Source organism: Symphalangus syndactylus, chromosome 10 (assembly GCF_028878055.3).
Source record: "Symphalangus syndactylus isolate Jambi chromosome 10, NHGRI_mSymSyn1-v2.1_pri, whole genome shotgun sequence".
Classification (NCBI taxonomy): domain Eukaryota; kingdom Metazoa; phylum Chordata; class Mammalia; order Primates; family Hylobatidae; genus Symphalangus; species Symphalangus syndactylus.
Window position 1 is genome coordinate 95,736,781 of NC_072432.2, and position 18,763 is coordinate 95,755,543.

Consider the following 18,763-nt stretch of genomic DNA (forward strand, 5'->3'; position numbering starts at 1 on the left):
ATTTCTATATTATGTAACCTCATCTCCTAATAGTGTTGAATTCCCAGCCTCCCTTGTGGCTGAGACACTGCAAGTCATGTGACATGGACAGTACCAATCATATAGGCTTGCATGCGAGTTTTATCAAGAGCTCACCGTGAGCAAAGAGGTTCTGTGATTCTCTTATTCTGTAGGAGGCAACAGGCCGTCTGGCCTTTGGGGCAGGAGTGTGGCAAGGTTGAATTTCCCAGGGCAGAAATGTATCTGAAGTGCTCACAACAGTGGCGATTGCATTAAGTTCAAGTACCTGCATTTAGTGCTTAGTCTTGGTGGCAATAATGGCAATAGATTTCTCACTGGCCATTTCTGAGGCGATGTTTTGGCTACTATTGTAGGAAAATGAGCTTTGAGACTGTTTCTATGATTCTCTTGATGGTAACGTGAACTTTCTGCTCTGCTTGAACCAGAAGAGGTGACTCATTCTGAGTGGACTCAGTTGTTTGTAGCTAAGAAACCTGACCAGTACAATTCCTAATATCTTATTCTTGGCAGAGAGGTGTGTTGAGTTGGGGCAGGGGAAAGAGGAAGGTCTACATTTGTTCCTAATGTGTGTTTACAGACATCAAAAAACACTGAACTTTTTTTTTTTTTTTTTTACACGGAATCCCACTCTGTCGCCCAGGGTGGAGTGCAGTGCTGCGATCTCGGCTCACTGCAACCTCTGCCTCCTGGGTTCAAGCGATTCTTGTGTCTCAGCCTCCAGAATAGCTGGGATTATAGGCGCCCGTCCCTCAACACGCCCAATTAATGTTTGTATTTTTGGTAGAGACAGGGTTTCACCATGTTGGCCAGGTTGATCTTGAACTCCTGGGCTCAAGTGACCTGTCCACCTCTGCCTCCCAAAGTGCTGGGATTACGGGCCTGAGCCACCGTGCCGAGTGTGAACTAACTTATGAACATTCTGGGTTTTTTACAAGATGAGTACCGCACTGTGGAATGAATGTGCACTGGATTTACACGACATTTTCAGATGTTTACAAGGTTGATGAGTGAATCAGAGATTAACTGACAATGATGTTGACATATTGGGCCCAGCTAGATGCTAGTATTATGTAGCAAGGAATGTTTGAGTGGGGCCTAATTTTATAAGTGGTCAGTTCATTGGTGAATATTTTCATATTCCCATGATGTTGATTCTCTGTGCAACCTGGTAACTGCAGAGGCTGGATAATAAGGATCAGTTCACCCACCACTCCACTTTTTGTTTTAAAGAATCTACCCACAGGGCTTTTGTTCTTTTTCTCTCTCCACTTTTCTACTGCCTGTGGGGGTAGCCCTCTGTCCATTATACTAATTGTTATCACAAAAGTCCAGAAACTGGTCTCACAGAGATGGACCTTACACATACCTTCAAAGTGCCCTTGAGTCTTGATATGGTTTGGCTCTGTGTCCCCACCCAAATCTCATCTTGAATTGTAATAATCCCCAGGTGTCAAGGGTGGGACCAGGTGGAGGTAATTGAATCATGGGAACGGTTTCCCCCATGCTGTTCTCCTGATGGTGAGTGAATGCTCATGAGAGCTGATGGTTTTATAAGGGGCTTTCCCCCTTCTCCTATCACCCCGTGAGGAGGTGCCTTCTGCCATGATTATAAGTTTCCTGAGGACTCCCCAGCCATGTGAAACTGTGAGTCAATTAAACTTCTTTTCTTTATAAATTACCCAGTCTCAGGTATTTCTTCATAGCAGCATGAGAACAAACTAATAAACATCTCTCTCAATTTTAACACATCAACTTCTCAGGACATTTAAGGTTTATAATTTTGGTCAGAACTGTAGTTCCAAGTCAAATATGTGTTTTTAAGAGCAAATAATATGGGTTTTAGTAAATTCTAAAATCGCATGGTAAAATCAATGTCTTTCTTATGAGTGTCAACAACAACAGAATGATTGGTGTTAAAACCCTAACTCTTTAGTGAGCATATGAACACAGTCATCAATCTATAAATTAAGAAATGGTTGTGTATTTTAGTTCAAATAGTTTCCTATTTAGGCACATTTAATACTTTGTTTTTTATTTTAAATTTTGAAAACTTAGCTTAGTCCTGAATGAAGTATTTTCTGGCTTACGAGGACTGCAAATCATTACCAGAAAGTGAATTGAGCAATATTTTCACTTTATAATTTAAAAATATGACTTTTAAATAAACAATCATCTAAAAACACTTATGCTATTAGATAGCATATTCTTGAAATGCGTGCAAAATCAACAAGCATTTATTCTCCTCTTTACTGTTTTAAAGACATTTTTATTGGGTTGAGGGTGTTTCAGGATATAAAGCAGTTTGCCAAATTCTGTCATCCTTTTTTTAATGTCATAAAGGGTGTGGTGCCTGTAGAGAAGTTTTGAAAGTTGTACTTCATGATGTTTTTGCCTTCACTTTTTAAAAAAATGGTAAGTCCCGTCTGTATATTCTGGTTCCTAGTATAGGCTTCTGGGTGCCCTCACTATGAAAAGTCAGAATATTTCCTGGAGCCAATTTTACTTACTTCCTTGCCAGGAGTGTTTAGGTTTATTTATTTATTTATTTATGAGTGTTTAGGTTTATTGATTGATTGATTGGTTGAGATGGAGTCTCACACTGTCGCCCGGGGCTGGAGTGCAATGGCATGATCTCGGCTCACTGCAACCTCCGCCTCCTGGGTTCACGCGATTCTTCTGCCTCAGCCTCCCAAGTAGCTGGGATTACAGACGCACACCGCAACACCTGGCTAACTTTTTGTATTTTTAGTCGAGACGGGGTTTCACCATGTTGGCCAGACTGGTTTCGAACTCCTGACCTCGTGATCCGCCCACCTCGGCCTCCAAAAGTGCTGGGATTACAGGCGTGAGCCATACGCGCCCACCCGTGTTTAGATTCTTAACAGCTCATTATTAGAAATAAAGTCTCGATAAGAACTACTTTAATACTTAATTTTCTTGCTTAGAAAGGTAAAAACAATTTACAAGGAACAACACGAGGCATCAAAGTTGTATCTCCCACAGCTGGTGATTATTAAAAATCTCAATGAATCTAGTCTGTTCCTGTCATTCTTTTATTAATCCCTGGTTATTGGGAAGCTCTTAACAAAATGTTTAAAATTATATTTCTGTAATTAAAAGAGAGTATTGATTCCACAAGGCTAGAATTGTTCGTCTAAGAAAAACAAATTCTCCGTAAATTTTAACCCGTTAATACCACAGAAAGATGTTGTTGGAAAGGTTTAAGAACAGAGAGATGCAAGCGGAGAAACACCATTTTCAGAACTTGACATGGGATGGTGAGATTTGCTGATTTGGTTCCGTCTTCATTATTTGACATTTAATGACAGTTCACACAGAAATCGCTCACCTGAGAACCCGTGTTTAAATCCCGGCACAGAGACTGTCTTCCTTGTCATTGTCACACCAGTAAAAAAAGAACAGAATCTAGAGAGAGAGAGAATAAGCACAGAAGTTAAAATACGATAAAATCCCTCTTCTCCTTTTCCCTTTCTTTCCCTGGATCTGGGTTTTGAAGGAGACAAAGAAGGACCCCCAGGCTTTCCTGCAGCCAGCAAGCGCTATTACTTTTTATTTAAAAGCAACTGGGAAAAACATTCCCCAAAGCAAAACCATGAAGCCCTCCCTGAGAATCGTCTCTGGGTGTCGGGGCCCGGGCTGCTGGGGTGCCACCCCGCAAGGGGTACCTCTTCTCCCCGGGGTCCCTGAGGGCTGGACGCGAGAGGAGCCGTCGGTCCCGGGGTGCCGGGAGGAGACGTCCGCCCGCCCCACGAGAGGGGGCGGCTCTGGCCTCGGAGCCGCCCCTCCTGCCGCCGGAGAACAAACGGGATATTCAGCAGTGGCCTGTGGCTGCCAGAGCAACTCCTCAGGGGAAACTAAGCGTAGAGTCAGAAGGCATCATAATCGCCTTTAAAAGCGCCTCCGCCCTGCCGGCCGCGCACCCCCCGGCTACCTGGGCCGCCCCGCAGCGGTGCGCGCGTGAGAGGGAGCGCGCTGGCCGCCGAGCGCCGGTGTGAGCCAGCGCTGCTGCCAGTGTGAGCGGCGGTGTGAGCGCGGTGGGTGCGGAGGGGCGTGTGTGCCGGCGCGCGCGCCGTGGGGTGCAAACCCCGAGCGTCTACGCTGCTATGAGGGGCGCGAACGCCTGGACGCCACTCTGCCTGCTGCTGGCCGCCGCCACCCAGCTCTCGCGGCAGCAGTCCCCAGAGAGGTAATACGACCCCTGCCCGGGCTCCCTCTCTCTCCCCCGCCCCCCGCTTCCTCCACCCCTGCAGCCTCGCCTGCTGCTTTACTCAACCCGCTTCGGCGCGCCTGGGTGACCCAGCGCGCAACCCTGCGCTCCCGCGCGGTGCAGGCGTCCGCCACCCTCGCGTAGGCTGAGCCCCGGACTTCGGGTTCTATCCCTGCTCGCGGGGCTGCCTCCTGCGTCCCCAGCCCGGCCTGCCGGATGGCCCTGCAGCTGGCTTGGCCACCACGTGGCGGGGCTTAATCTGACTTGGGTCTCCCCTCTCCTCGTGTCTATGGGGCCGGAGGGAAGCACTGGGGCCCAAATATGTGGATTTTGGTTTACTGCTGTTTTTTTTTTTTCTTCCCCGAGAGGCTTTGCCCAGAGACGTAAACTAGGGAACAACCCTAGGGGCGCAGCACCTAGGGAGCCGCTCGGGAAAGTTAACTCTTCGCCAACCTCTGGACGGCCCCAGGAGCTGGGCTGCGGGACCCGCCCGATGGCCAACTTTGGCATCGTCTCCAGCCTCCATCAACATCAGCCTCCCTTTCGATGGGAAGCTCTGCCAATGGCCAGTGATTTTCAGAAAGGGGGAGGAGAACTGGGCATCTCTCCAAATATGGAAACGGCAAATTTTTTTATATTAACCAATTGCTTGCCTATCTTTCTTTAAAACCATGCTCCTCATTCAGCCTGGCTCTTACCTTCTCTCCCACTCCCCCCAGTTAAATTGATGTATTTATCGTTTTCCTACAAGACTTTGCCACAATGCCGAGGACTTGATTATACATATATATAATCTTGTGTTATTATGATGGAGACAGATGGCAGCTGGACTGAATGCTTTATCAGGCTGTAATTTAAATATTCTAAGAGCTAGCAAGTTTTCGGATCCCTTATAACTACTTTAATACTTAATTTTCTTGCTTAGAAAGGTGAAAACAATTTACAAGGAACAACACGAGGCATCAAAGTTAAGTTGTATCTCCCACAGCTGGTGATTATTAAAAATCTCAGTAAGTTAAGTTGTATCTCCCACAGCTGGTGATTATTAAAAATATCGGTGCAAGCATTGATTAATCAACATTAACTTTTATTTATATTAATAGGCTACACCTTTCTGAAGGTAACATCAGATTGTTAGACCATGTTTCAAATTACATTATCTTTTCTTCTTTTATGTTCCCAGACCTGTTTTCACATGTGGTGGCATTCTCACTGGAGAGTCTGGATTTATTGGCAGTGAAGGTTTTCCTGGAGTGTACCCTCCGAATAGCAAATGTACTTGGAAAATCACAGTAAGCATTTTTTAAAAAGGTATTCTCCTGGAAGTGGGTGTTGGAAACAGTGTGAGGCGGCTGCCTTTTTCCTCTGGTGTTAGGATTTGAGTAGGGGTAAATGCCTGAAATAGTGAAATGTTGGATTTACCCCAACTATTGGGAAGATTTTTATTAATATAATAGATCTAGTCGTGTCCTGCATTAGTGATTACAAAGGGCACAAGATAATGCTTGAAGGAATAAATTCTCAGAGCAGATGTGTTTCTGAAAGCCCGGTGTGACTCGGTGGAGTTTTATAGATTCATAATTAAAGCTGTTTTCAGTCAAAGGCCTGTTGTTATGACCTTCAGAAGTTTTTTGTTGCTCGTGCCTTCATAAATTCCCAGTGGGAAATAGAAGATCAAAGATAGTGCTTTGACTACTCTATGCCCATTAGGAAAGGAAAAAGAAAAAAAGAAAAAAAGCCCACTTAATGTTCCTGAGTTGAAACCACCTCTAAAGGCAGTCTAAGAATAGAGAATGGGGGGGGTGGGGGGTGGGGCGGGGGGGGAATCTAAATAGCAGCCAAGGGCCAATAAAAAGTCCATGCTGATTAGTAATAACATAGATTATGCTGAGTCAAGATAAGGTGGATTCAGAGACAGCCGTATTTTTTTTTTTTTTTTTTTTTTGAGACGGAGTCTCGCTCTGTCCCCTAGGCTGGAGTGCAGTGGCACGATCTCGGCTCACTGCAACCTCCGCCTCCTGGGTTCACGCCATTCTCCTGCCTCAGCCTCTCCGAGTAGCTGGGACCACAGGCACCCGCCACCACGCCCGGCTAATTTTTTGTATTTTTAGTAGAGACGGGGTTTCACCATGGTCTCGATCTCCTGACCTCGTGATCCTCCTGCCTCGGCCTCCCAAAGTGCTGGGATTACAAGCGTGAGCCACTGCGCCCGGCCTAGCCATATTTTTTTTTAACTGCTTTCGAATCAACTAGAGTGAGTCATCTTTCCAGTCAGCATAGCATTGACTGTTACCTTCTTCACTTTTTTGTTGTTGGGAAGTTGTTTGGTAATTGAATACATTGGTTCACTGAGAGCTTCTTTCAGTCAGATTGTGCCACTGGAGGACTTAGATTTTTTAAAAAGTAGCCCCCACTCACTGTGTAAACTAGCAGTTACTGTGTGCCAGGCATTTACCGTGCCAAGTAGTTAACAAGTATAATCACCTAGAATCCTCAGAACAACTCTATGAGAAAGTATCTATTATCATCCCTATTTTATAGATGGGGAAGCTGAGGCCTGAAACAATTATAGAAATTGACTTGATCAGACAGTTGGTAAGCCCAACTTTATGTAAAGTAAAACCTACTTTGCAATAAGGTATTCCCACTGAGGTCATTTTGCAGGCAGATATGAGAGGTCCCCTTCCATAATATAAAACTCAGCTCTTATGTGCCTTGACAGCCTCTTGTAAAATGCCAACCATGTCACAAACTGGTACAGATTTCATTATGTTATTATAGCACATGTGGCCAGGAGAGAAGTCATAGAAAATAAGTTTGAAATACTATTAACATAAATGTCAAATAAGGCTCTGAAACAAAAATAAAAGCAGCTTGATTTTCATATCATGATTGTGTTTTAAATGTAATTAAATGGCCATAAGTTTTAAATGACCCTAGAAAATCAGTGGCTCAGAGGCGTCATGTACCCAATTAGAAATTCATGGTTGGCCATGTGTTCTGAGTATTGCGGACAGTGTTGATGTGACATTAAACTTTGACTGGGGTTGGGGGACACGTCCAGTGGAAGCTTTCCTTGATAAAGGAATGGTTTGCCTCAGGAGAGGCATGATTTCCTGTGTAGGAGTGGGGAAGTTAAATGGATGCTCCATCTGGATGTCCTGTGAAGGGAAAGCCTGTGAGCCCAGCAGTCACTTCCCTGGATTCAAATTCCAGTTTCACCGCCATAAACTGTGTGTCCAGGATCTACCTCCTTTAAACCTTAGGATTACTGTGAAGACAAAATGAGATAGTGTAAAACGCTTCAACTCAGTGCCTGAGTGGGGAAGAAGCTTGATTTGTCTGAAGAACAAATTAAGGAGGTCGGAGTGGCTGGAATGGAATGAGCAAGGGGACAGTGGGAAGAGAAGCGAAGAAGGTAAACAGGACTCTGTAGGCCACGGTGGGGAGTTTGAATTTTGTTTTGAGTAGGAGTCACTGGAAGATCTTAAGCAGAGGAATGAGCTTATCTGGTGTCTGTGTGGAAGATGAACTGTAGGGAGTTAAGAGTAGAAGCAGAGAAACCGATTAGGAAGCTGTTGTGGTATCCAGAAGAGGGAAGATGGTGGAGTAGACAAAGTGGTAGCAGAGAAGATGAAGAAATGCGGAGTCTTCTGCCTACAGTGTTTTCTCAGCAGCTCTGCCTGCAGTTAGGATATAGTGGCACCAGCTAGAAGGATACATGCACCAGGCTCTGTCTCCCTGCTTAGCTATTCCAGACAGTACTGTGCTCTACTATGGCCTTGTCCAAGGCCATCTATTAAAGGTTTTTCCAAAGCTGGTTGGTCCAGCCCATTTTTCTGTTCCTGCAGTCAGTAAACCAAGAATAGTGTTCCCATTGAGTGATTCAGTATCACTTTTATTAAAATATCACAGAGGCCACTGGAGATGGGAAAGCCTCAGAGTGGTCCTTAAACTGTAGTTCCTGTAGTTGGGGGGAAATAATCTTGCTTTCACTCACTGGCCTCCCATTCTGTTTGTCCAAACTGGAGATGTGTCCCAGCATGGTAGCTTTCACCGCTAAATGGTTTGCATTAAACTCTATCATATCAATGGAAGAATGGGAAATGTCTGATTTTAACTTTTGCTTTCAGAAAGATGAATCCTAGTTGTTACCACCAAACTTCCAGTCCTTCGTGTTGGACTTTCTGATGTGGAAGTACAGCCCGCAGATTGGAAATTTAGATGTGTCCTTACATTATAGTACTTTAAAATTTTTATAGCAGTTTCTTAGACAGCTGCATTGTTCTAACACACTATATTGGCGATCTAAATGTAAATTAAGTTAAATATTCAGTTTCTTAGTCATACTAGCCACATTCAAGTGCTCAATAGCCACATGTGGATAGTGGCTGCCTTACTGGACAATATGTAATATGGTATTTCTGTCATCACAATTTTTCTTGTGGACAGTGCTGTGCTATTAATAGAAAAATTTTATGCTTAATTTTACTCACGTAAGGATATGTTGAGGACAGAGGTGCTCTGTGCTGCTTAGTTGTACTTCTGCTTTGCAAATAGGGAAGCTGCTACTGGTTCTTTGTAGTTGTTGGAGCTGTAACTGGAACTCAAGACTCTTGACTCAGCTTTATCACCAAGAGTTGATGGCCTTAACTAGTCTTAGGATTTTTACTTTTACTGTATGTGTTCTCAAAAATGTATGCTTAGAGACTAAATTAGAGAATTTGAGTGTTAAGAAATAGTTGAATATTTTGTAATCCATGATGGGGTTGAGAGCTTCTTAGTTTCCTGTAGGAGTTGATTCTGGGGACTATAACCTAAAAGGCATCTGCATAAAATCCCCTAATTCTCATATACGGGGATGTGGGCATGAGTTAAATGTGATTTGACAGCTAAATAATCAGTTAAATGTGATTTGACAGCTATATAATACTTTGGAAAGTAGTGACTGGTCTTCTAAGCAGGCTTGGAAGAGCAATAGGATTGGGGTGAGGCATAAGTCACCCTAATTTATTTAAGGACGAGAACCAGTAACTCCCACCTGTATTAAGCCCTGCAGCAAGAAATGAAACTCCGAAAGTTGACATACCACCACCTGGACCCCTCTATTACAGTGGTTCTTCTGCAGTTCGAGATTGTGTGCAGGAGACAACAGTAAAAAATCTCTGAGATCCATAAAAGAAGTAGGGGAGAGTGGACCACTGTGAACAAAAACACAGCTGGTGTGATGTGTTTCACTGCAACATAGGCAGGACACATTTAGAAGAGCCCATGAAGCATGGTGCTGGGTGCTGGAGACACATAGGTGAATTTAGAGGTGATAAACACATAGGGAGCTACCTGCTAGGATGTGTTCCCAAGGCCCTGAGTGGGAAGTGAGACAAAGCCCACCAGGCATCTCACATTCTGTGCGCCACAGGCACTCCTGGCATAAAGATCACCATTCCATTAATAGCTTCATTATAAATTCATTGCAAACTCAGCAGATCATCAATACTTCTGTTCCTTGATATTTTCATTCATAACTTGTTCATTTTATAATTCCCATAATAGAATTAGAGATACATATTGATGATTCGACACAAATACGTATTTTGTTTTGTTTTTTTTTTAAAGAAAAATAGACATACGTTGGGAGGCTGAGGCGGGTGGGTCACCTGAGGTAAGGAGTTCAAGACCAGCCTGGCCAACGTGGTGAAACCCCGTCTCTACTAAAAACACAAAAATTAGCTGGATGTGGTAGTGGGCGCCTGTAATCCCAGCTACTCGGGAGGCTGAGGCAGAGGAATCACTTGAGCCCAGGAAGCAGAGGTTGCAGTGAGCCAAGATCATGCCATTGCACTCCAGCCTGGGCAACAAGAGTGAGACTCCATTTCAAAAAAAAAGAAAAAGACATTAATAGCGAAAATAAGACCTTGTGAAAGCAACTGTATTTAGAGTTTTGACTTTGGCTGCATATGGTATGGGCGGCTGAGTGAAACCAGCTGAAGCTTTGTTTATAGTAACTGCAAACCAGAGGAAACTTAAAGCCTAGAATCTTCTGGGAACTCTCCTTGAACAGGTATATAGGAATTTTTGTTTAAAATTGGTTTCCTTTTTTTTTTTTCTTTTTTGAGACGGAGTCTCGCTCTGTCACCCAGGCTGGAATGCAGTGGCACAATCTCGGCTCACTGCAAGCTCCACCTCGCCTCCCGGGTTCACGCCATTCTCCTGCCTCAGCGTCCGGAGTAGCTGGGACTACAGGCGCCCGCCACTACACCCAGCTAATTTTTTGTATTTTTAGTAGAGACGGGGTTTCACCATGTTAGCCAGGATGGTCTCGATCTCCTGACCTTGTGATCCGCCCACCTCGGCCTCCCAAAATGCTGGGATTACAGGCGTGAGCCACCGCGCCCGGCCTAAAATTGATTTCCAAATTTAGAACCAAATATCACATTTGAATGTCTAATGCAATTGCTGTTATATTATCTAACTGAAACAGCAATTGTTATGCAGAGATCGCTGGAATTGATTCTGTTCTTAGATTTAAAACTGGGCATAATTTACAAATCCGTTTTTAAAAGGCGATGATCTGGCCAGGTGCAGTGGCTCACGCCTGTAATCCCAGCACTTTGGAAGGCAGAGGCAGAAGGATTGCTTGAGCCTAGGAGTTCAAGGCTCCTGGAGTGAGCTGTGATCACACCACTGCACTCCAGGCTGGGCGACAGAGTGAGACCTCTTCTCTAAAGTATAATAATAATAATGATAAACGAACATAAAATGAGGCAGTCCATGTATGTGGTCCTATCGTTAAAAATCATTAGGTTTTTATTATTTATAATTTAAAAGTACTGAAATTAGCCAATTATTTAAGTTTTCAGTTATTCTCAGCATAAATCTAGCCTGAGAAAAATCAGCAAACATTGAGCAAAGATCTTGGGGTCCACCTAGAATATAACTTTTTATCCCTTTATGAAGAAAATATGGGAGAGGCCAGGCATGGTGGCTCACACCTGTAATCCCAACACTTTGGGAGGCTGAGGAGGAAGATCGCTTGCAGCAAGATGTTCAAGATCAGAGTTCAAGATCAGCCTGAACAACGTAAGGAGAGCCTGTCTGTGCAATTTTTTTTTTTTTAAATTAGCCAGGAGTGGTGGTACGCATCTATCCATAGTCCTCGCTACTTGGGTGGCTGAGATGAGACGATCTCTTGAGCCCAGGAGTCAGAGGGTACAATGAGCTATGATTGTGCCACTGCACTCCAGCCTGGGTGACAGAGCAAGACCTTGTCTGATGATGATGATGATGTGGGAGGGCCAGAGAGTCACAGACCTTTGACAGAAATGGTAGGAGAATGTGGCAATGGGTAGAGGCAGTCCCATTAAAGTGAAAAGTATGTGGCAGAATTTTCCTTATTTAGCTACTCCATGAAGAAAAAGGCGTAAGTTGTCTTACATAGAAAGATCTTCAGATTCTCCAGGTAATTCAAGTATTACCATCTTTATAATTACATCTGTTTTTCTGTTCAGCTAGAGTGAAATACAGTCACATATCCCGTAATAATATTTCAGTCAATGACTACCACATGTATGACTGGTGCCATAAGATTATATTACCATATTTTTATTGTACCTTTTCTGTGTTTAGATACACAAATATTTACCATTGTTTTACATTTGCCTACAGTGTTCAGTACAGGAACATGCTGTACGGTGTCGTAGCTTAGGAGCAATAGGCTATACTATATAGCCTAGGTGTGTGGTGGGTTATACGATCTAGGTTTGTGTAAATGCACTCTGATATTTGCACAACAAAGTCACCTAATGATGCATTTCTCAGAATGTATCTCCATCATTAAACAATGCATGACTGTATACTTGTGATAGAAATCGTGGAACTAAAAATAATAGTATATATAGTTTTTAGTATACCTTCAAATATATTGAATTATTTTATTTTATTTGCATCCAATTCTCTGGGGTTGGGGTGACAGACCTTAGTATGACCATTTCATAAGTGGGGAAATTGAAGTCTAAAGAACTTGTATCTCAACTAATGTCATACTTGTAAATGGTATGAAAAGGTTAGCACAAAACTTTCTAACTCAGGGATACTATTATACTCTCATGCACTTATTTATCAAATATTCACCAAGAGATTTTGAGCACCTCCTATGTAGTAGGCATTGCATTGGACTGTGAGGGTAGAAAGACAAGGCATAATTTCTGTCCTCAGGGAGTTTATAATCTCGTGGGGAGCAGTTAGATAAGAGAATTGGTAACGGTTATGTATGTAAATTATTATAATGCCCACTGTAAGCAGTTTTAAGTGTTGATAATTTGGAATAAAGCTTATTTTCACTTTTAAAAATTATTGAAGATCTTAAGATTAGTTAAGATGAAAATAATTATTGCCTCGTGCAAAGAGTATGACCTGTTTTACATGTGTGCTACTCTAAGACTGGATAAGTTGTTACTGTATCCTTTGTAAGGATTTGTTTGACTTCCCAGGGTTATTTTACATGTGCCTTGATATTTCCAAAGATGCCTAATAAACAGTTACGTGAAGGCATTCCTGTAACATCGCCTGGAGGGCAATTTTATAACTTACATATGTTAAAGTCATCATACTTAATCCATCCTCCAGATGCCTGATCAATTTCAAATGGCATTCCTATTTAGTTGAAGGAACTAGTAGATTAAAAATGTGATTGGGATTTATGTCTTCCCAATAACTTTTATATGGCTTCATGAGAAGGAAGTCAGCAGTGGTGAGCAAAGGGTTTGCGAAAATTGAGACATAGTGATAGTCCAGTAAGATCAGTGCTGGGTGTGTAATTTGAGAAAAGAAATAGTGAATTTAGGCAGGAACTCAACTTTTAAGTCACTTAATTATACCTAAGGGTATAGCAAGGGGTTCTAAAATTACTGTAACTATTATTTGCCTGGTATAACCACAGCAGGACAGATAGGGGAATGGAATTTTGACTTTAAACACATATTTCTTGGCTTTAAACTACACATAGGATTTAGAATTATATAGAGACTTAAATTCCAATCTTAACTATGGGCTTTTTTTAAAAAATATACATTGGTTGCACTAGGCTCATTATTTCAGTTGCCTGAATAGTAATTTAACCCAATGCTTGAGTTAGTATTATTTATATTTAAGAATAGTAAAAATGAGTATAACTAACAGAAAATGTTTGCATATCCAAGACTATATGAATGGGATAAGAGCACTATAGCTTGGTTTTTTTGGGGGGGTGGGGTGGGGTTGTTTATTTTTTAATCCAGAAAGTATAATTTGGAAACTTTATAATTCTTTTTTTTTTTTTTTTTTGAGATGGAGTCTCGCTGTGTCGCTCAGGGTGGAGTGCAGTGGCGTGATCTCAGCTCACTGCAAGCTCCGCCTCCCAGCTTCACACTATTCTCCTGCCTTAGCCTCCCCAGTAGCTGGGACTACAGGTGCCTGCCACCACACCCGCCTAATTTTTTGTATTTTTTTAGTAGAGACAGGGTTTCACCGTGTTAGCCAGGATGGTCTTGATCTCCTGACCTCGTGATCCGCCCACCTCGGCCTCCCAAAGTGCTGGGATTACAGGCGTGAGCCACCGCACCCGGCCAAAACTTTACAATTCTTATGGCACATACGCTGTTCAATTAGATGTCAGTTATTAAGATAGCAGAAAAATTAAAAAGTTTTCATTATTGCCTTAAATTTTTCTGGGAGGCAGGGCAAATATAAATCCTAAATAAATAAGCAAGCACTGTAGGTGGTATTTTCCCACTGGGGCCTCAGTCCAGTTTTTCTAAATTTGTTTAGCTTTCTGCCTGCTTTTGAAGGCTTCTGTTGCTTGTTTTTGTTTTCTTTTTCTTTGCTGTTTCACATGGAAATCAAGTCTGTTTTTACTGATTGAAAACTTTATGTTTTATAAATATACTTATTTGTACTGCTTGTATTTTTAGTTCTGTGTTCAAGCAGATGCCTTAGAAGAGGTTCAGTGAGTAGAAAAGAAAGTGAGAAAACATGAAAATGAAGTCTTCATGTATATTTTTTTTTCTGAAAGGGATTCTCTTTAATAACATATTCATACCAAACAAAAATCATTCTTTCCTGAAACATCACTATAAAAATAGAACATAAAGATAACACTTTGTTTTAAAGTAGTATAAATCAAGAAGGCATTTAGTATAATTAAAACACTCAGAAAGGATTTTTAAGAATATATTATTTAAAAGACAGATTAAATTACTTTTATATCCCTTGACCCCTCCAGAGTTAAATTTATGATGTGAAATTATGGGCAAATAAGAATTGTACCATAAATTTGAAAATGCCTTAAAATCTCTCAGGTTTTGACAATAAAAAAGGGAATCGTCTCGTTTATTGGTTGCTTAATGCTGAAGACCGAGAAACATTTAGAGGGCTCCTAATTCTAATCAGTTCTTTCTGGTTTTTTTTTTTTTTTTTTTTTGAGACAAAGTCTCACTTTGTCACCCAGTCTGGAGTGCAGTGGCGTGATCTCAGCTCACTGCAACCTCCGCTTCCTGGGTTCAAGAGATTCTCCTGCCTCAGCCTCCCAGTAGCTGGGACTAGAGGCACCCACCATCATGCCCGGCTAATTTTTGTATTTTTAGTAGAGACAGGGTTTTGTCATGTTGACTGGTCTCGAACTCCTGACCTCAAGTCAATCCGTCCGCCTCGGTCTCCCAAAGTGGGATTTCTTTTCCCACATTGCGCTGCTTAGAGTCAGGAGAGTGCTTTTGTGTGCTGTCACTTTGCCATGTTTCTTGTACAGAGAAATGTTACGTGTACGGATTGTTCCTCAATCCTACGAAAACTGTAATCACCACTCTCAACTTAGACAGTTGCACCTTAAGAGTTAACAGCTTTATCAAGGGTGGCAATAGCACTTTGGGGGACTCTTGAGTTTCTTACTTTAGGAACTTGGGAGAAAATAAGTGTTTTCCTCAGATACATTATTTGGTGGATCATGAGAGTCAGTATGGCAAGTCTTTAAGAAACAAATATAAACATCCCAAAATAAATGGAACACCCACAGAGAAGTGGGGAGTTGGAATTGTAACTTCCCAAAGCACAAGCCTTGCCACTAAATGTCACCTCTCTTTTACCACCTCACCCCCAAGCCGCTCCTGAGTACTGCATATAATAAAATAGTGTTTTCAAAAATGTGAAGGGAGGGAGAGACCATTTAATCAAAGATAGGCTGTTACATGGACCAGACTGACAAGAAGAAAAGCACAGGGAACCCAGGGGCAATTTTACTCCTGCTAAATGCTCCTAGAAATGAATGATAAGTGTTTGATTGCTAGACACAGACCTTCTGAAATCCCTGGGCTACAGTTGAGCTCCTCCAAATAAATTGTAATTCGTTAATTCATTACAACTGTAAAGTACCTACCAGAGATCAGGTGCTGGATTGGGCACAGAAACCAGCAATAACTGAAAAATCACATTCCTGAATGGGGCTGGGCGAGGTAAGGAGGCTCTTACTCGTTGGGGAGATGTCCCAGAAACAATGAACGGTGGCACAGGGTGACAGGGATCATGGTTCAGGGTGGTGCGTGTGATATTGCTCAGTTACTAGAAGAATGGGCATTGGAGAGTCAGACTGACATGGGTTCAAATCCCTGTTCAGCCATTTAATTTACTAGGTATGTGATTAAGTTTCTGGAACTTTCTAAAGTTAGTGTCCTGGATATAATGGTCAAACATGCCTTGTAAGGTTAATCTGAAGACTGAAGGAGGCAGTAGATGAAAGGCCCTTGGCACAGTGCTTGGCACAAGCAGGCACTCAATAAATGGTAGTGTTGCTTTATTTATTTTTTTAACCTCTCTTCCAGGTCTGTAATAAGGAATAGAAGTGTGGTGTTTGTGTAGAACTTGTCTACAAGCCAACTTGTTTCAAGCTGGATGGTAATCCCTTTGGGGCATGGCGAGTTCCCATTGGAAATACCCATTCCTACTCACTATGTCCTTTCTTCATTTAAAATATGATCTTTCATAAGATCATGGACTTTGTCCACAGAGGCGCTTCCAAACCCTCCCTACTTCAACCAGCCACCGCCTACCCCATCACCAACCAAGGGCATTCCTTAACTGTTAAAACTTTTCGAAGTAGAGAAAAGATTGTCAGTTAAAAATTGCAGATAATTTTCTCTGTTTATACATGGAGACTTTGATTTACCTTTGGAGTCCCAAATCATCAGAATAGGCCCCACTAATTAAACAAATTAAGTAAAGATTATATTCATTTATTCCTAATAGAGACACAACATGATATGGTGGTTACGCGTGTATTTTGTAAGAGTGTAGTTTCTGGAGCCAGACAGCCTGGTTCAAATGCCAGTTCCACTGTTGTGCTGGTGAGTCTCCAAAGATGTCCTCCCCAGTCACCACATCTCCTGGTATTCATGCCTGTTTCTGATATCCCCCAGCATTGAGTCTGGGCTTGCTCTTGGAACAAATTGGATGGAGCAGAGGTGACATTGCATGACTTCTGGGGCAAGAACATAAGAAGCTGCCATCTAAGGACCACCATGCTGTGAGGATGCCCAACATAGCCATGTAGAGAGGCTTTGTGGAGAGAGAGAGGCCCAGAAAGCTCCTAGTAGTTCCAGTCTTCTCAGCTGAGGTGCCAGACATGTGAATGAAGTCATTTTGAAGGGCTAGCCCAGTGAGCCTTCGGATGACTCAAGCCCAAGCTCCTAAGTGATAGTAAATGCATGAGAGAATTCAAGCTAGAACCATCCAGCTGAGACCAGTGACCCACAGAACCATAACAAATAAGAGTACATTATTGTTTTAAGCCACTAAATTTGGGGGTGGTTTGTTGTGCAGCAGGAGATTACTGTAACAATTACAAGCTGTATGACTTTGGGCTTGCTACTTAACCTCCCTGTGCCTCAGTTTCCTCATCTATAAAATGTGGATAATGATACTCCCTACCTCATAGGATTGCTTTGGGACTGAAATTACTTATTATGTGTACGGCATTAAGAACAGTGCCTAGCACATGGTAAGTACTCAAAAAATACGATTTCTTCACGAAATACTATACTTATTGAACACTTAAGTGCCATGGCCTGTTTCATATCCCGGGCACGCAGTGAAATGATCCCTGCACTAATGGTGCTTACATTCTAGAAGCAGGAGAGAAACCATAAAATAGGATGGTGATGTAAGAATGACACTGATGAGGTGACATTTGAGTGGAAACCTAGGTGATGCAAAGAGTCTACCCACTGATGGTTCTTTGAGAAACTGTGAGGTCACCACTCCTTTGGGTGCAATGATTTATTATGTGGCATCAGACAGTATCTCTGAGGCTTCTTGCCCATCATAAGTAAAGCACAAAATGTCTCCTGGATGTTTATGAATGGAAAGGCCTTGCTCGTGGATTAAGGTTAGTTCCTGTGGTGAGGGTGGTAGGTTTGGTTTGCTTCTTTATGTTTGGTTTCTTTGGTTTTTGACTTTTGAGAGATGCTTTGGGGATGTGAAGCGGGGAGGAGGGAGCTGAAGGTCTGTTTTTATGAGTAATGTTGCCTTGGGTTCTGGGTGCCAGAACTCTGCACTGTGGTGCAGAGTTGGGAGGAAGCTGTTTTCATCATCTCCATTCACAACTCTCTGCAACCTCTGTTAGGGGGAATCTTCAGAACATCAAGAAAGAGCACCCTTGGAATAGATAGAGATTTCCTCTTCATGGGTCTGTTCAGGGTACTTCCATCAGCAAGGACATTTCATTTATACCTTCATCTGTTGATTGACACTTGGGTGTGCTTCTACCTTTTGGCTATCTTGAGTATTTTGAACCATGCAGTGCTTTCACATCCTTTGCATATGTAGTCAGGAGTGGAACTGCTGGATCATGTGATAATTTAGGTTTTGAGGAATTGCCAAACTGTTTTCCAGAAGTAAAAGAGAAAAAACCTGGTGAACACTGTTACCAGGAAGCCAGACTGCTTTCTAGGCCAATGTAGATGTCCCCTGGAGTTGCTCCTAAACGACTGGCATTTTGAAGAGGACGCTGGCACAGTCATCAGCTGCTGGGAGCTGGAGCCATTGTGCTTTAGTGGTTACAACTTATGCCTTGTTTAAAGATACATATATTTGTGGTTAAAAAATTTTTTAAACAAGGGGATCATCAGGAGCCAGGCAGCTACTCCAGGAGATGCCCAATATGCTTGTTTTCATTATAATATTGTAATTTTAATGAACTTATTTTATGCCCCATAAATCTTAGATATATGAAAATTTGTTCCTATAAATCTTAGCTGTGCATATATCATTTTATTATTCCCTATCAATCTCAACTATATACATCTGTAAATAAAACTATATTTCTTAGAATAGAAGTAACAGAATTATGAAGTCAGAAGGGAATTATCAGACAGTCTTCCTAACTACCTCTGTGTACCCTAGTTCACACCGGATGTCCACTTCCTCTGTGTTCCCATAGCATTCGGGACATCTTTATTATAGCACTGATCGCCCTGTATTATAATCATGTTT

At 42.3% G+C, this 18,763-nt stretch overlaps 1 protein-coding gene across 2 annotated transcripts in view; it reads left to right on the forward strand.

Moving 5' to 3' along the window:
- Positions 1-3,842: 3,842 nt before the first annotated feature.
- The window catches only part of PCOLCE2 (procollagen C-endopeptidase enhancer 2), a 74,126-nt gene continuing 59,205 nt past the window's right edge, over positions 3,843-18,763 (forward strand). The window contains exons 1-2 of one of the 2 annotated variants that reach the window (XM_055295179.2): positions 3,843-4,228; positions 5,433-5,541. In XM_055295179.2, the coding sequence (XP_055151154.1) occupies positions 4,146-4,228; positions 5,433-5,541 (192 nt within the window). In that variant the 5' untranslated portion in view covers positions 3,843-4,145. Of the gene's footprint in view, positions 4,229-5,432; positions 5,542-17,601; positions 17,658-18,763 lie in introns of those variants that run through there. The other variant, XM_055295180.2, reaches the window with a different exon arrangement.